This window comes from Sciurus vulgaris, assembly GCF_902686455.1.
Source record: "Sciurus vulgaris genome assembly, chromosome: 1".
NCBI lineage: Eukaryota > Metazoa > Chordata > Mammalia > Rodentia > Sciuridae > Sciurus > Sciurus vulgaris.
In genome coordinates, this window is record NC_136461.1 from 138,854,648 (window position 1) to 138,872,587 (window position 17,940).

The 17,940-nt window shown below is 37.1% G+C and overlaps 1 protein-coding gene across 8 annotated transcripts in view; it reads right to left on the reverse strand.

Moving 5' to 3' along the window:
* The window catches only part of ASPH (aspartate beta-hydroxylase), a 247,931-nt gene that overhangs the window by 181,293 nt on the left and 48,698 nt on the right, over positions 1-17,940 (reverse strand). For 7 of the 8 annotated variants that reach the window (XM_079156072.1, XM_079156074.1, XM_079156073.1 and 4 more), the window contains exon 2: positions 569-718. In XM_079156072.1, coding sequence (XP_079012198.1) covers positions 569-718 — 150 coding nt within the window. Of the gene's footprint in view, positions 1-568; positions 719-7,046; positions 7,703-17,940 lie in introns of those variants that run through there. The other variant, XM_079156076.1, reaches the window with a different exon arrangement.

The following is a 17,940-nucleotide window of genomic DNA, read 5'->3' on the forward strand; positions in this document are numbered from 1 at the left end:
TATTAGTGTAAGACTATCATGAAAAACTAGCAATTATGGGAAGACAAAAGGAAAAAAGGAGAAAAAAGGGGGGCATGATGGATAAACCTGTCCCAGCACATGCATGCTCTCACATAGGCCTCCCCCAACAGACACAGGAGTGTGCTTTGAAAAATCCTTTCTAAAGTAGCGTTTCACAAACTGTGCAGTTATGTTGTATTCATGAATACTGAAGTAAATTCAGCAGTTCATGATCAAGAATTTTAAAAATTTGTAATATAATAAACCTGAATAGAAGGTATAGAGTACAACATGTAGCAAGAATGAATTCGATAAAACTCATTTTGGTATAACTTCTGTGTACTATTCATATATTTATTATACAGACCTCATTTTTAAATACAGTTCAAAAGCCACTGCTACAAGGTAACCCTGGTAACATCCCCTCTTGCTCCCGTCCTATTGAGAACCACTGTAAGGCTATAAAACTGAACAGAACCACAAAGATAATAACACAACTCTGAGATGACTAAGGGATGTCACTTACCCTCTTACATATTCACATAAGAGACATTATTAAAATGCTTACCTAGAACTTCCTCGTAATCAACAAGATCAAACCAAACAACCGCTACTGAAGTCCAAACTCCCAGCAGGGCAATGACCATAAACCAAGTGAAAAAGGAACTTCCAGAAAGTCCTCCTTTCCTTCCGTTTTTGTGTCCTCCATGCTTTGTCTCTGTTTAGAAATAAATGTAAAATGTCATCATGGAAGAAAACATTTCATTGAACACCTCTCTTTACAATGAACTGCTTACACAGTTATTTGATAGATCATCTCAAAAAGTTTTCACTTAAGTTCTCAAAACATGCTATGCAAATAAAGGTTTTGAAAACAAAAATGCTTCTTCCTAGATTCAATACCATGTATAGAAACCCATAATTTTGAAATAGAACAAATAAACTACTAATGGGCTAATTATTTTTTTTAAATTAGCTAAGCAACTCAGTAAGACCCTGTCTCTAAATAAAATACGAAAAATAGGGCTGGGGATGTGGCTCAGTGGTCAAGTGCCCCTGAGTTCAATCCCTGGTACAAAAAAAAAAAAAAAAAAAAAAATTGCAGTTGATATGACATATACATTGCTTTCAAGTTATCAAAACTACCTGCATAAAACTTCCTTCAACGTTCAGAGCATATAAACAACTTAATGAAATCCTAACAATGTAGCCCGATCTTTTTCTGTATCCTATTTAGTTTCTGTAGAATCTTAAAACCACTGTTTAGAGAAGAAAATAATCCCCTGCCTCCAACCACTCTTAATCTGAGAGAGAGAAAAAGAGAGTGAGAGATAGGCAGACAGACAGAGGGCATATGAAAGAAGAAGGAAACTACAGAAATACATAACAGGGGCAAAGAGAAGAAAAACAACAGAATTCTGTCCTTCTTTATAGGGTCCACTGGGCCCTGTAAAGCAGGAAAAGGTTCATTCACAACTGATCTCAATGCAGGAAACAGCTTGGTAAACTGTCCACCAAGTGTCATTTATCACATTTGATATGTTTAGCATGACTTATTGTTTTGGTAATATTCTTCTAACAATTAAAATTAAACAAAAAATATGAAAGCCAAGTGACAGTTTTAAAAACTAGTCAATATTGTTCTTAAAAGGCATGACCACTATACACATATTTTCCTTAAAAGGGAATGTGATAAATATTATGAAAAAATTAATCAATAAAAAGATTATATCATCTGCCAAAATGCCATCTGAAAAGAGGAAAAGTTTACAAATGGCACACTGCCTTACATCTGTGCAGCACATGGACGAGTCCTCTGTAAAGGTGATCATAGGCTGCTGTACCTCTCCTCACAGAGACTTGTCCGTGTCTCTACAGAGGGTGCTTCTGGATGTGTTAGCAGGGCAGTGCTCATCCATGTGATTGCTCCTCACACAGCAAGACATCTCACATCCCTGGTTTCCCCTGGACCAGAGGCAAGTAGGTCCCAGAATATGACAAACAAAAACACCCCCAAACATTTTCACATATTTCCTAACTGGGGATGTGCCTGGTGGAGAGCCACTTGGCTCTCTGGGAGAGAAGACAGAAATAACCATGTTTTACACAAGAAAAGTAAAGGCTCAAGGTCAGCAGCACAGCGGCATGGAACTAGCAATACCACATGAGGACATTCACAGCCTGAGCTCCTGGATCCATATCAAGTGAGCTAACTTCCATGATTTCTCAAGACCCTACTATCAACTTTGTTTCTAACATAATCTGTGAAAAAGTTGGTTATATGAAAACACAATTTACATATTAAAAATACTTGCTGTGCTGAGAATACATTATTACATATTAAATCAACTTAAAATAAGTTTTCCTGTTTCATTATCTGAACACAGAAATAGGAAAGGGAGGCTGGGTGAAAATTTTGGCAATGTTGGTGAGGAAAATGTTGATTTCCAGTTTTTATGTATCTCAACTATATAAATTATAAAAAGAATGATACAAAACAAATTGCCACTAGAATTTTAAAACTTAAAGAAAAAAGAGGTGGGTGTTTGTGAGGACAAATACAGCAGCAGTGAAGTGTCCTAACTTTAATGAATATGAAGAAAATTTTCTTAAAAATATCTTATTTTTATATAATGGTTGATCCACTTGCATACAACACTAAGTATATTAATGCCTTCTGAACATACATTTATTTCCAAACATGAAGCAATCATAATTAACGACTACAAATTCCCTTCCTTGGCTATTTATTGCCTCTAAAAACCAAATTTAAATTAGCACTTCAGTAAAGGGCTGGGGATATAGCTGAGTTGGTAGAGTGTTTGCCTTGCAAGCATAAGGCCCTGGGTTCAATCCCTAGCACTGCAAAAAAAAAAAAAAAAAAAAAAAAAAAAAAAAAAAAAAAAAAGGAACAGAACTTCAGTAAAAGTTCTTCTCTTACCAACTGCTGTACATTTTGTAACTGACACCAAACTCTGTGTTCCTCATTAATTGAAAAATAGGAAGGTTGAAAAAAAAAGCTCATACTTTATTTAACATATTTATTCAGCATTTATGTGCCAGACATGATACGATTTATACCCAATAATTAAGTCTTCAACTTGTATACGTTCAAAGAACAGTCAGAACTCATATTTAAAATAAGTATAAAATGTAACATCTAATAAAACAGTAACTTGAATTCAATGTTCAACTCTTGCTTTCTCTTTTTTTATTTTATTTGTGTGGGTTTTGGTTTTGTTTTGTTGTTATTCTTTGTGTATTCATTCTTTCGAGACAAGGTCTTGCCATGATATGTTTCATAGTCTGGTCTCAAACTCTTGGGCTGGAGCTGGGGTTGTGGCTCAGTGGTGGAGCATATGCTTCGCATGTGTGAGGCACTGGGTACGATTCTCAGTACCACATATAAATGAATGAATAAAACAAATGTCCATCAATATCTAAAAATAAATAATAAAAAAAATAAAAATAAACTCTTGAGCTCAAGTGCTCCTCCTGCCTCAGCCTCCTAAGTAGCTGGAACGACAAGCTCTTTCCTCAGTGCCCCACTTCTCTATCTTTCTTAAACCAGAAATGGGGAAGGAAAATTTATCCGATTTGGTGATATCTGTGTTAGCTATTGAGGAATTGGAAAAGGGAGGGAAGAAAAGGCCAAATCTATAGCAGAGAACACACTTTTACCTAGAATCTGTTTATTTTAGACATGATTCTAAAAACTTAAATCACTGTTCATTATTCACTGCATAAACTATAGAAGAGACTTTAGAGAAAATCTGACCAAATGAATTAAACAAAAAGAGTGCTGGCGGAGGAAAGGCTTAGAAAGGGAGTGGAAAAGGCACATTAATTAGAACAGTGGAGTGGGCAGGAGGCCATTTTTTACTAGCATCCACAGGCAAGCCCCTAACAGTCCTTACAATAATCTGTAGTACAAGGTAATAACTGATACTTACATTATCATTTTTAAGGTTACGGAATATAAGAAAAGCATTACCGATCTTAAAGACTTCCATTCAAAATACCTTATCAAATATACTTATCACTTTAAAAGGTACATGATACTGAGCTAAAATATCAAATTGGGAATATTTTATTCCACTCCAATGTCATATAAATGATGTCCTACTCCAGCATTATTAAACTTGTTATTGTTAGTATTTGCTTACTTCCTAAAGGAATCAAATATTAAGTCATAGAAAGGGAGTCTTTTTTAAGAGAGAGCTTTTTAAGGGAACTCTTCTATTAAGAGCACAAAATACTCCTCATATGTCCCTCTGTAAATATGAAGTGCCCAGTCCCAGAGGGATGATCAGTTTCTGTCCAATTAAAACAAAGAGAGCACAGTAAGAAAAACCCTTCATGAGGGTTTAACACTCTCCAAGTAAACCTGAAACCAGTACTTTGTCACACAAGTAAAGAACAACTAGTAATTGTCCCTATTTTCTAAGATCAGAATAAAACTATGAAAAGCAAGAGGAGTGGGGAATAGAAGTTCAGTGGATTAGAGAAAAGGGAATGAAAAGAAGGGAAGGAGAATAGGAATAGGAAAGACAGTGTAATGAATTTGATATAACTTTCTATGTATATATGTGAATATACCACAGTGAATTTCCACATCATGTACATCCACGAGACTGGAATCCTAATGAGAATAAGACGTACTTCATGTTTGTATAAATATGTCAAAAATATACTCTACTGTTATGTATAAGTAAAAAGAACAAATAAAATTTTTAAAAATCCTCAACAATAAGAAATAATCCAATTTAAAAATGGGTAAAATCTCTAAACACATTTCAACAAGACATAAAGATAGCAAGTAAGCATATGAAAAGACATTCAACAATGACATATTTTCATTGGCCATTAGGAAGTTGTAAATAAAAAATAAGATATGATTATATACTTATTAGAAAGGGCAAAATCCAAAAAATTGACAACACAAAATGCTGGTGAGGATATGGAATACCAGGAAGGAACACTTACCCATTACTGCTGAGAATTAAAAAATTGAACAGTTACTTTGGAAGATAGTTTTGTAGTTTCTCACAAAACTAAATATATGATCATGTAATTGCATTCATTGATATTTACTCAAAGGAGTTTAAAATTTACATATATACAAAAAACAGCTTTATTCATAATTGCCAAAACTTGGAAGCAACCAAGATGTTCTTCAGTAGGTGAATTGGTAAATACATCCTGATGGAATATTTTCCAGTACTAAAAAAAAAAAAAAAAGAGCAATTGAACCATGAAAAGACATGGTAGAAACTTAAATGCATATTGCTAAGTGAAAGCAGCAATATGAAAGACTATATACTCTAAGTAGTATGTAATGCAGTAGTCCCCCCATTATCGGTGATTTTATTTTCTATGGTTTCAATTACCTGTGGTGAACCATGATTCAAAAATATTAAATTGAAAAATTTAAAAATAAAAACAAAAAGTTTTCATTTCATTTTTTAGTTCCCTTTTCAAATCATAGCCACTAAGAACTGGTCAAAAATTTTACTGGATTTAAGAATATGGCAGAGACTGAGTGATTTCTTTTTTTTCCATGCTGCCTTATCAAAATTATCCGATCTCCAAATTAGAAAATGTTCCCGTATACTACTACACACCAAAAATTACCATGGCAACATCCCAACAGTCCAAAAGAAGACTCTCCAAAATGAAGACTGAGCTAAGGATAATAACTAACTCTACTTACTTAGTTGAAGAAAGGGAAAATAGAAATGCCTCTGCAGCTTAATGGTCATCAATTTCTTAAATGACCTACTGTTAAATGAATTACAAATCATTTATGTTTCCATTAATACTGGAGATTTCACATGTACAGATCAATTATGCTTTTGTTTTGTTTTGTTTCTCCAGTTCTGGGGATTGAACCCAGGGTGCTCTACTACTAACTATATTCCCAGCCCTTTTTATTTTAGGAGACAGGGTCTTGCTAAATTGCTGAGGCTGGACTTGAATCTGTGATCCTCCTGCCTCAGCTTCCCTAGTCTCTGGGATTACAGGCACGCACCATGTCACCGGGGCTTTAACTATTATGCATTTGGGGTGCAAATATAATATGAGATATATAGAGATACATATCTATATGATTATATATAAGAATAATATATAATAATATAATATTATTCATGCAGAGTAATATGATATCTATATTATCATATAGATATCTATATATCTATAAGAATAATATATAATAATATAATAATAATATATAATTCTTCAAGGAGAATGAAGCACTTGTCAGATTAGTCAAGTGACCCATTCTAACCAATTATTCACAAAAGAATTCAAAGTGGAGACACTTCCATAATCTAGCCTACTAGTATAATCCTCTCAGTTGCTGCTTCCTCAGATTAGAGTTAGATTCAATCTTCATGTGTCTAATTTTTTATTATATAAATCATCAACATAATGAGTCACTACAGTCTGCTTTAAATTAATGGAAAGATAATTCTCACGAAGTACAGCAAAAACAGACATATATTAAAAAGTAAAATCAACATAACATTAAAAAATACTTGAAAGTTAAAGATTCAATTTTAAAAAGCAAAATTCTAGTCTTTTTTTCACATTTATTATCAGTTTCACAAGTAAGTAGGTCACTTTCCATATACGGTAAGTCTCTGCTTAAACCAACGAAGTCTCCTCATTTATACAAGATGGTACTTGTGTATCCTGTCAATTTATATGAAATCGGAATGAACACAATTCTTTGAATTCATTATATTAGCTTATGTAAGACTTAGAAAAACTGGTTCTATATTTTTTGCAGATTTTTAAATGTGGTCTCTGATAGTAGAACATATTAAAGGCTAATCTAAATTAAGGTACTAAAATACATTCAGATTAAAGACAACTTATTCCATGAAAAATTCAACTACCATGAAAAGTCAATGGCTCCAGGATTTCAAGAGACAACAAAGAAGACACAATCAACACACTTAGCCAAAAATATGTGAACAGAGCAACACTGAAAATAAAGTCAGATTCAAAAACCAATTTTAATTCAAACAACAAAAATATACCTTTATCTTCAGCCATTTTGGTTTCTTCAATCCATGAATAATATATGTTGAAGAAGAAGAATCAAAGTGTTCCCAGCAGGTATCAGGCACACTGCATGCCGTTCCCTCCTAGGATGTGGACTGGCCAACCCCTGCATGGCCACGGGCTCGAGAACTGAAATTGGACCTGACTGCAAGCTCTGCTCACCAGTTATTTTTAGAGGCCTCTTCCTCGTGGCAAATGCTGCTAATCACTCAAGCTGAAATGCGCTCCTGACAATCCTCAGGCCTCTCTCCACTTAGGGGATGGGTTCCTTTCTCGGATGGTCCTATCTCCTCTTAACTCCAACCTCTAAAAAAATCAAGCATGCTGGAGAAAGTGAAAGGGAACAAACTGTGCTACCAGTTTTGTTTTCATGGACTCAGGATTCAATAGCTTTGGCCTAAACACCAAATCCTTCACAATTGTAATGAGTTCTAATGTGGCCCCAAGCCCAGAAACAGCTCTATTTGGCACTTCGGAATGTTAATCAAATGCCTACAACACTATTAGCTAGCTTGTTTGAATCAAGCGGAACCATAAATGGTAAGAAATAATCAATGCTCTAGAATTCTGACCCACAGCATTGCTATCTCAGGAATAGTTCTTCCAAAAGCAAAAATAAAGCAATCCCACAAAAACATTTCATGGGAGAAAGAGGGACAGAGGGCTTCAAGGGAAGGCCCTGGAGGAAGGGAAAGGAATACTGGGAAGGCTGAGAGGAGGGGACACAGAAAAACAGAATCTTGATCAGTAAGAGAAGTGACCTAGGAAACACCATCTCAAAAAGAGAACTGCAAAGAGATTACACAACCACATTCTGATTTTTTTTTCTACTTATCCCCCACCCCATCTCCAATATCTCTTTTGGGAAATAAAAATCAGCCCAATTTTAATACCATTTTTTTCACTGATCTAAGATTAGCAGTTCACATTAGAGCTCTGATGAGTATATGAAATTAATTTTGCACAAATAGTATCTAGAGCAAGGCAGCAACCTTTCAAAGCTGTTTATAAGTCTTTAGGTTTTTTTTTTTTTTTTTTTTTTTTTTTTTTTTTTTTTTTTTTATACTTCAAATGAAAGCTTCACAGGTAAAATTAACATTTAGATGCTGCGTCTTCAGAGTTAGCAAACTAAGGTACCAATATTTGATGGCCTAGATGTGGGACGAGGTAAACTAGCATCGGGGACAACTAAAGAAAAGTGACAAGCACTTTTGTGTCCTCTGACATGAGTCATTCCCCCTCCTCCCTCCCTCCAAGATCTATCCCACTAAAAGTAGTGTTTCAGCCAAGCATTGGGGTGAATGCCTGTAATCCCAGTGACTTGGGAGGCTGAGGCAGGAGGATCTCAAGTTCAATGCCAGCCTCAGTAACTTAGCAAGGCCCTAAGCAACTTAGGGAGACCCTGTCTCAAAATAAAAAGTTTTTAAAAGGGGGCTGGGGATGTGGCTCAATGGATAAGTGCCCTTGGATTCAATCTATAGTACCAAAAATAAAAATAATAATGAGTTAAAAAGTTAGTGCTCGTTAAAATATGAAATGATAATGAATCACTTATAATCAGGTTTAAGATAACTGGGACCTCTAGAGCCATGAGCAAAAATAAACCTTTTCTCTTTATAATTGCCTCAGGTGTTTCACTGTAGTAACTAGAAGCTGCTCAATACACCCCTTTATCATTTCCTGCCTTCACTTCTTTCTATACCCATCTTAAAGTGCATAGTTCATCATTTAAATCCCTCCCCTGGTTCACTAAACTCTCTTTACTTCTCTTTTTATGGCATCAGTCTACCACAACAGTCTCCTTAGGGGAACGCCATTATTCATCTTCTTCGTGACAACAAGGCAGCTGGACACACTGAAGAAAATCAGGAATAGTATACAGTACAGTCAACCTCATCAGGGCTCAGTACTGCCTGTCAAGCCCACATTTCTCTAAAACATTTCCTTTCCTATTGTGCCCCAAAACTATTTTAGTCTTCTTTACCCTAAACTATTCCACTTTATATTCAAAACCACCATAGCCTTTTACTTCAAAGAAAGAACAGAAACATCAATGGGGAAGTGTCCTTGACTGTTTCACTGCCAACCATACAAACCAGTACTCACCTGTACCTATTTCCTGCTTTCCTCCTAATTCTCCAACTAGCCTGCCCCTCCTCAGCTCTTGGTACTTGTCCTCTCTCTTTCTCCCCTACACCTTCATACTCATTGCCTTTACATAAGCTTTTCTCTCTGAAGGGCTGGCCCCTGTTTTTCTTTCGCCATCCTCTCACAGATTCAATTCTCAAAAGGCAATTGATGTCACTTTCACTTTCTGCCCTCCCACTCACTCCTTACAACCTGTGGGCTGCCATCTGGCTTCTTCCCATGACTCCTAGGCAGTAGCTCTAATGTCACACCAATGATTTCCATGTCATTACATCCAAGAGAATATGTTCTATCCTCATCTTACTTGACCTCTTACAACAATTCAACCCCCTTTCGTGGACATTCTTTTCCCTTGACTCCAATGACTTTGGAATCTGCTGACATTCCATCACTTTTTGCAGTTCCTGATTCTAAGTCCCCTTTGCTGGGTCACTCTCCTCTAGCTGACTGTGAAGTGCAGGAATTCCATAAGCTTGGTCCTATGCCAACTCCCTAGATGATGTCAGCTACTATCTGTAGGGTTGAAATTCCTCTCTCCTTTGGGCTCAAACCATATATCTGGCTTTTCAGTGACCTACCTGAGTAACTAACAACCTAACCTCAAAACTCAGCACAGCCACAAAAAGCACTGACCTGCCTCCTCTCCTGTCCTCTCCAATGTTTCTAAATCCCAATAGCACTTCTGTGAACGTTGCTGCTTAAGCTGAAAAACGGTGATTGTCCTCACCCCTTTTCCAAATACTCACCTCTTAAATGAGTTTCTATCTGGTGGCTACAAATGGGCCCATGCCAAGATATGAGTTACCCCCAGTTCCTAGTCATCCTCACCTATTTTTATGTTATGATATTTTTTTAAAAGCATGGTATATGTCACAGCATCCAAAAGTGTGTCTTAAATCACACAAGTTTCTTCCTCAATTGTGATGGATCACCTAAATCCAAGATACTATCTCTTAGGCTTCTTATGATCCTTAACATAACCTGTGCTCCATACAGCAGCCAAAATAATGGCTTTTAAATCTCATCATATCACTACCTTGTTAAAAATCCATGCTACTCTCACAATAAAATTCAGAATCTTGAATATGGACCATTGGACTCTCCTTGACATGACCCCAGTCCATAGCTCCAACTCAGTGCTGTGTCATTTCCCTTGAGCTGTCCAGAAACCAGCCCACAGAAGAATTTTCATGCTCTTTCATGTCTCAGGCTCTCTGCCCAGGCTATTCCCCTTTCCCAGAATGTCAAAATGATGCCACCACTATCTAACCCTAAGGCATAACCCCTGCCTCACTGTCTCCTGCTCACTCTGCTTACAGACCACCTCCTCAAGAAACCTTTCTGCTTTCCTGATATGCTAAGTAGCATGTACTTCTCCTTTAAGGCATTACTACACTGGGAATGAGAGAGCTACTTCTATTAATTAGACAGTAATTAATTTCTTAATCTCCTGCTACCTCTAGAATGTAAGTTTCATGAAGCAGGTACTAAATATGCTATATTTCATACCCTTGCATCTGGTGGGTACTCAAAAAATACTGTGAAATACTGTGAAATAACTGAATAAATCCTTTCTCAAATTCTTGTTACTATAGGACTAATCAAACCACTTCCCACTAACTCTTCAGAAATAAGGGAGAAAAGCTTTGGTGGTCAGTCTCAGCAATTTAATGAGTCCCTGTCTCAGAATAAAATAAAAGGACCAAGTTGTAGTTCAGTGGGAATGCACCCTGAGTTCAACTTTTGGTTCTGAAATAGGAAAAAAAAAAAAAAAAAAAAAAAAAAAAAAAAAGAGAAAGAATGAATGAAGTCCAGCCCTGTGATTTCTCAAGGCTGGTTACTGGTTATAGATCCAAATGGTGAATTACAAAACTCCACAGCTCAGTCTTGGATAAATTCTTCAGTGACCAACCTGGGGTGACTGACATGTTGGTGGAACAGGAGTAGGGTCAGGTAGAAAAGGCTGTGGAGTTCCCTTCATCTCTCCTGAAAGCCAGACACCTATCGATATTCTCTTGACTGAAGCCGCGTAGAAAAGACATAGTTGATTCTGACAAGGGACCACCATGAATCTTAGAACTTAGGAAAACAAAGTTATGTTCTCATCAGTATTAGTAAATAAAAGTGCCATATTAGCAAGACCCAAGCATATCAGCCGCTAGTACTTTTCAAATTTGAATTATTTCCAGTGGGGAACTACTGCCCTAGAACCCACTATTTGTATTAACACTGATTCACAGCAGAGAACAAGTGAATCAGACCACAGGCACACCAGCTCCCCACTTTATAAACCTATAAAGAACCAAAACTCCTTATGGAAAAGGCTAACACAATATGAATGGTTAGATAACGTCAAAAGTTTCTTCAAGTCAGACCTAATCAGTCAATTCTTCAAATTTAATTAGTTCTCCCTCCAGAGCATTCAAAAGAGAAGTCTTCATCTCAGAGGAAATACCACTGCCCTGGGGTTAATCGTCCATATTTGCGGTTAATGGTTATTAGTATGATGTTCAAAATGACCCAGTCTCCTGCTGGTCTTGGAGAGGCAAAAGGTGTGAAGAAAGATGAATTAATGATGTCCATTTAGAAATGCTGAGGTGATGACAGAAAAGCTGATAGAACAAACAAAAAATGTTCATTTTTCAAAATTAAAAACATAACCAAAAAAAGTCTATCATTACTCAATCAACTCAAATTTCTAAGCAATGAGAGACTACAAAGGCAATATGGATGACAACCAGGGATCTATAGTTGTGTCCCTAAAGGCTCTCTGACCTTAACCCATTTAAGTAGCAAAAGATCCACAATCCTCCTATCTACCAGTTCCCACTTTTCCAGGCAAAAATATTTACAAGTAAGTATTTAGAGACACAAATGAGGAGGAAAGAGAGGGAATACATAAAAGCATTAGCATAAAATATACATAAAACTCCAGCAAAAATTATAAACCATATACATATCTTAAGTCAAGCTATTAGAAAATTATAGGTCAAAAAAAAAAACTGGATGTAACCATGCATCCTAATACATTTTGGGACTAGCCAACAACACTTCACTAAATAAATTAATAATGATGAAAGTGAATAACAGTAATAAAGAAAAAGCAAGAATAGCTATGTCCAAAAATTGTATAGGGACAAATTAACTTTACCCAAAGAAAGGTCTAGCCTTTGCCCCTGGCTACCTGGATGTGGGCTTCAGGTTCCTGAAATGTCTTGCCTGACAGGAATGTCTTTGCTTGCCTGAAGGCTTTGGGCACTGGGCAGTCTCATGTGATTTATAAGAAAGGCTTTAGAACATGGAGTAGCAGTTCTGATATCGGAGGAACTGGACAGAGACTAAGGGTCTGCCATGCATGCAATATATGATTAACCCCAACACACTGTGGACACCAAAGGCTGGAACAAGCTCCTACAGTCAGTTATCCTCTACAGGATGCACAGGGTCACATGCTGATGTCAGGAGGGTACTGTGTCCCTGAGAACAAAAACTACGTGTCTGGAGATTTTCCAGACTTTGCCCTATACATCTCCTCCTTTAGCTATTTCTAATTTACATCCGTTCACTGTAATAAAACTGCAGTGGTAAGTACAGAACGTTCCTGAGTTCTGAAAACTGTTCTAGTGAATTATTGAAAGTGAGGGGGGACTGGCAAATATCATCAAATTTGTGGCCAGCTAGTCTGAACTCATAGTGGCAATGGGGACCCCTGAAAATTATGTGCCTGAAGTGAGGGCAATCTTGTGGGAAATGGTCCTTCAAACCATACAGTTTGCCTACCTAACTGGAAAAATCAGAACCAATTAAATAAACCGATGACACACTAAAAGTATCCTCTCAATGTGTATGAACTACAGACTTTCTTGTACACAAATCTTCAGTAGACATTTTATAGCTTTGTCAAGATAGTACATTTTTGCAGAAGAGTACATCTGAGTTTCCACCTAACTTAGTAAAATATGTATATTCATTTATGAATTCCCCAAATCCCTCACCTAAGGCAAAATGAAAGGTACTGGCAAAGAATACCTTGTAGAGACCAAGGGTATCTAGGGGGAGACCAACGTTTCTGTCAGCAGACATCTGCTCAAGCAATGAACTCAATGGACCACCTGAGCAGAGCAGAGAGGACTAGGGAGGGAAGCCTGCATTATAAAAGCTGAAAGCACCTGATTTACTGGCAATGACGTCAGTTTCTTATGGATCAAAGTGGGCAGCAAAGTTCAGGGGTTTGTACTGTCTAGCCAGGACCTCACTCGAAAGGGCTGACCACCACATGGGACACCCAGGAGCAGAGGGGTATAATATCTGTCAGGAAAGATCCCAGGAGAGTTACAAGAAGTCTAGGGTATGTTCCCATCTGGCCTTCCAAAGAAGTCAGAGGCAGCACCAGGACATCTGTTACTTGAGGGCAACATGCCAGCTCTTCTATCAATAGGCAGAGAGCAGACTCTGACAGGAACACGTGAGGGAAGAGCCCTCCCAGCCACACACTTTGAGAAACCAGACTATTCAAAGGCTGACTGGTAGGGTGCAACTCAATCCTTCCTGCTGCAGGTCCCTCCTGCCCTGCCTCCAAGGAGAGAGAGAACTTCAGAATTGGAAATGAGATCAGATCTCAACCAGACAGACTTTTAATAATGGAGAGTGACTGCGGTGTTAAGGAATCTGTCCCAGAGAAAGACAAGAGCCTCTGCTACCCAGAGAAAATGGGAGATAAGTCTTTCCCCATGGAAGCACAATGACTGGAAGAAAATGAAGATACTTGATATTAGTACTCTGTCAGACAGAGATGAGTAAATAAAATGGCTACACAATGTGCTTTTATATGTTAGGTTCAACCACAGGAAATGGCCAGCTTTTGACAGTTTTTTGAAATAGCCACAAAAATGGCTACTTCACAGGACTTAAATCATTTATTTCCCCAATGTTTTACTATGAAGATTTGCAAACACATGACAAAGCTAAAAGAATTGTACTAAGTGCCTCTATACTTATCACTTAGATTCCCACTATTACCATTCTATTCTATTGCTATGGCAAATCTATCAATCTTAACCCACTCATTAATCCATTTTATCTGTATAATACACTTCCAAGTAAACTATAGACATTAGTACATGTCCCTACACACTTCAATCCATAAATCAAGTAATTTAACATGTCTTTAGTTTTTAATGTAAAAATTCACATAAAATAAAATGCATTAATTTTAAGCATACATCCTGAGTTTTAACAAATGTGTACACGAGGCCAGGCACAGTGGCACACACCTGTAATCCCAGTGACTCAGGAGGCTGAGGCAGGAAGATTGCAAGTTCAAAGCTGGCCTCAGCAAATTAGTTAGGCCCTACACAACTTAGTGAGACCCCATCTTTAAATAAAATATTAAAATATTAAAAGGCTGGGGATGTGGCTCAGTGGTTAAGCACTCGTGGGTTCATCCTCAGTACCAAAAAACAAAAAAGTTTTACCAGTGTAACCCAAATCATTTTCAAGAGCTAGAATATTAGAATAGTAACACTACCACCTAAGTTCCCTCTTGGCTATCCCCATTCCTATTTCACCCCATCCCACTTTGAGAAGCAAACCTCCTTTGTTCTTTTTTTCCCCCCACTAGAGATTAGTTTTGCCTATTCTTAGAATTTTATAAAAACAGCATCGCACACTATGTACATGTTTGTGTTTGTTTCATGTTCCTGACAGGTGTGTTATCTGGAGCAGCAGCTCATTCCTTTCCATTGCTGGGTAATATGGCTATGCATATGTAACGTATGTGAGTGATATAGAGAGAATCAGAGTGTATCCATTCTATAAGTAGAAAACTCCGCATTTCCCACTTACAACTATAATGCATAAAACTGTTAGGAACACTCTTGCACAAGGCTAATGTGAATATAGTCAGTCACAATATCCGCAGGTTCTACCTCTATGAATACAACTAACCGCAAATGGAAAATGCAGTTAGACCTATGAAGCTTGCACCTGGACTGGACATGTATACATGTTTTCTCATTATCATTCCCTAAACAATGGAGTTTAACAATTACTAACATAGCATTTCAGTGGATTAAGTATTACAAGCAATCAAAAGATGATTAGAAGTATACAGAGGATGTGCAGACTATATTCAAATACTATGTCATTTTACATAAGGAACTTAAGCATCTGAGGATTTTGGTATCCATGAGGGTCCTGAAACCAATCTCCCACAGATGCTAGCTGCCTGGCGCCCCTTTCTCACAGATGGCAAAAAGCAATAACTGTATTTCTTACAGGTAAATATGCAGAAGTAGAAATGATGGGTCATAGGGCAAATGTACACTTAGTATTATAGAAATTATCAGAACTTTTCCCAAAGTGAAAAGGTTCTACCAGGCAACCACTAAGATGCTATGAGTTCTGTTGTTCTACAGCTTTATCAACATTTAGTATTGTCAAATTTTAGTATTTTAAATTTTAGCTGTTCTGGTGAGTAGGCAGTAGGATCGCCACATGGTTTTAACTTGGATATTTTTTTCTTGTTCTTATTGGTCACTTACTTTTGTGAACTATCTGTTCAAAATTTTTGCACATTTTCCCATTTTTCAATTGAATTGTACAAGTTCATTGTATTTCCTGGACAACTGTCCTTCAACAGATAAACATGTTATAAAAGTTTCTTCCCATCTGTAGCTTTTCTATTCATTTTCTCAATGTCATCTTTTGTCATCTTTTGATGGGTAATAATCTTTAAAGTTGATGATGTAATAATTTTATATGTTTATATTTTTATTTGTTTTTAATACACATCACTAAATTGAAAATGTTAATTAAAACTTAACAGGAGCCAGGCATGATGGCTCATGCCTACAATCCCAGCACCTTGGGAGGCTGAGGTAGGACTGAAATTCAACGTCAGCCTCAGCAACTTAGCAAGACCCTTATTTCAAAAATAAAATATAAAACGAGCTGGGGACATGACTCACTAGTGAAGCATCCCTGAGTTTAATCCTCCTTGGGGGTCCCCCCCCCCAAAAAAAAAAAAAAAAAAACTTAACAGGATTTCTGTGCTTCACATTCTGAAATGTGACATCTATTTCAGAACTTAGCACAAACGATCACTGGACCTATGAAACACAGCCACTGTCAAGAGCCCCTTGGATGAAACCGTTCCAATGAAGAGGAAGGTCTCATAATCAGAGGCCAGAACAAAAGTTAAATGCTTTCAGTGATCTATATCACTAAGAGCAAAAGTTAAGAAACAATAATTTTGAGAAATATTTTCACTAGGTAAAAAACATTCTAAACAGTCATTTTCCCCTCAAATTCAAAACAAATTCATGTTTTGTTGAATTCTCTACTTCCCAATGTGTTATTTTTAAAGTTTTCAAACATATATAAAGAATAAATATAGGTATAATGAAGAACCTATATAATTTTACATGTACACACTTGGTTTAGGGGTGAAGGTATCTTGTATTCAAATTTCAAGAGGTTCAGAAGCAAAATAAACAGGGAGTTGTGAGAGACCAGAGAATGCTAAACACATCCCTGTGTTACAAACTGCTGAATCTAACTGAGGAAGATATGCATTCACTGCACTTTGGCTTGCTTGTAACTATCTTGAATTTTTCAAATAAAAAGTTGAAGAAATACGAGTGATCCAGTTCAAAACTCCAGAACAAACAATCTGAAATGTTAAAAGTTCCCAGGTTCATTCATGAATGGATTCTGGACAAGTATTTTTTTTTTTTTTTTATTAAGAAAAAGGTGGGGGACGGAACTTCTCTCAACTTAACACGTCCTAACCTTCCAAGTTCTGCTCCCATATTTCCAACTGCCTATAGGACTTCTCAATGGATTCTCCAATTCAACAAGCAGAATAAATCTAAATCCTTCTGCCACACGGAAAGCCATTTGAACACTTAAGAGACAGTGAGGTCCAGTGGAAGGCCTCTGCTTTTCCAGGTCAGTCATGGAAAGGGTTTTCATCCCTCCCTCACGTGAGGGCTAGCACACGTCCCCCCATAGCCCTCATTTGAAAGGCTCTCCATTTCAGTTGGTTCAGCAGGGTCCCCTCCTAAATCACAAACACCCTCAACTCAAAACCACACTTTCAGATGCAGCCCACCAACGCAATGGGACTACCACCTCCCCGGTTCTGGTCATGAATGACACCACCTATTGAAGGGGCTTTTTTTGGTCAGCCACATCATGCAAGCAATCTTCCTGAGACTGCAAAAGAACAAAATGCTTGTTGTTTTTTTGTTTTTGTTTTTTTGAAAACTATAAATATCTACTGCTTCAAACCACTTTTAGCTTATCCTCTACAATGCATTTTCTTTGCAAAATTTTGTTAAATTGTTCAAGTTTGTATTCAGAGTCTGGACTATTCTTTTGCATAGAATCTCTTTTTCCCTCCCAGTACTAGATTTCCCTCGGAGTTTTGTGCCATACATTAGTTTAATAAGCATTAATTTGACAGGTTTCTCTTGAGGTTGAAATCACCCACTAAGTCAGCACTCTTTGGGAAACACAGTTGCCTATACTTGCAACTGTACATATGATCCATGTTGACCATCTTCAGCTCTAGGGAATTTCTAGAGACACCATTAAATAGTTTTGAGTTCGGAAAAATGACAAGATTATATTCTGCCCAGTCTACAAAGCCTATCACAATGCATAACTAGGGGCTGGGGATGTAGCTCAGTTGGTAGAGTGCTTGCCTGTCAAGCGCAA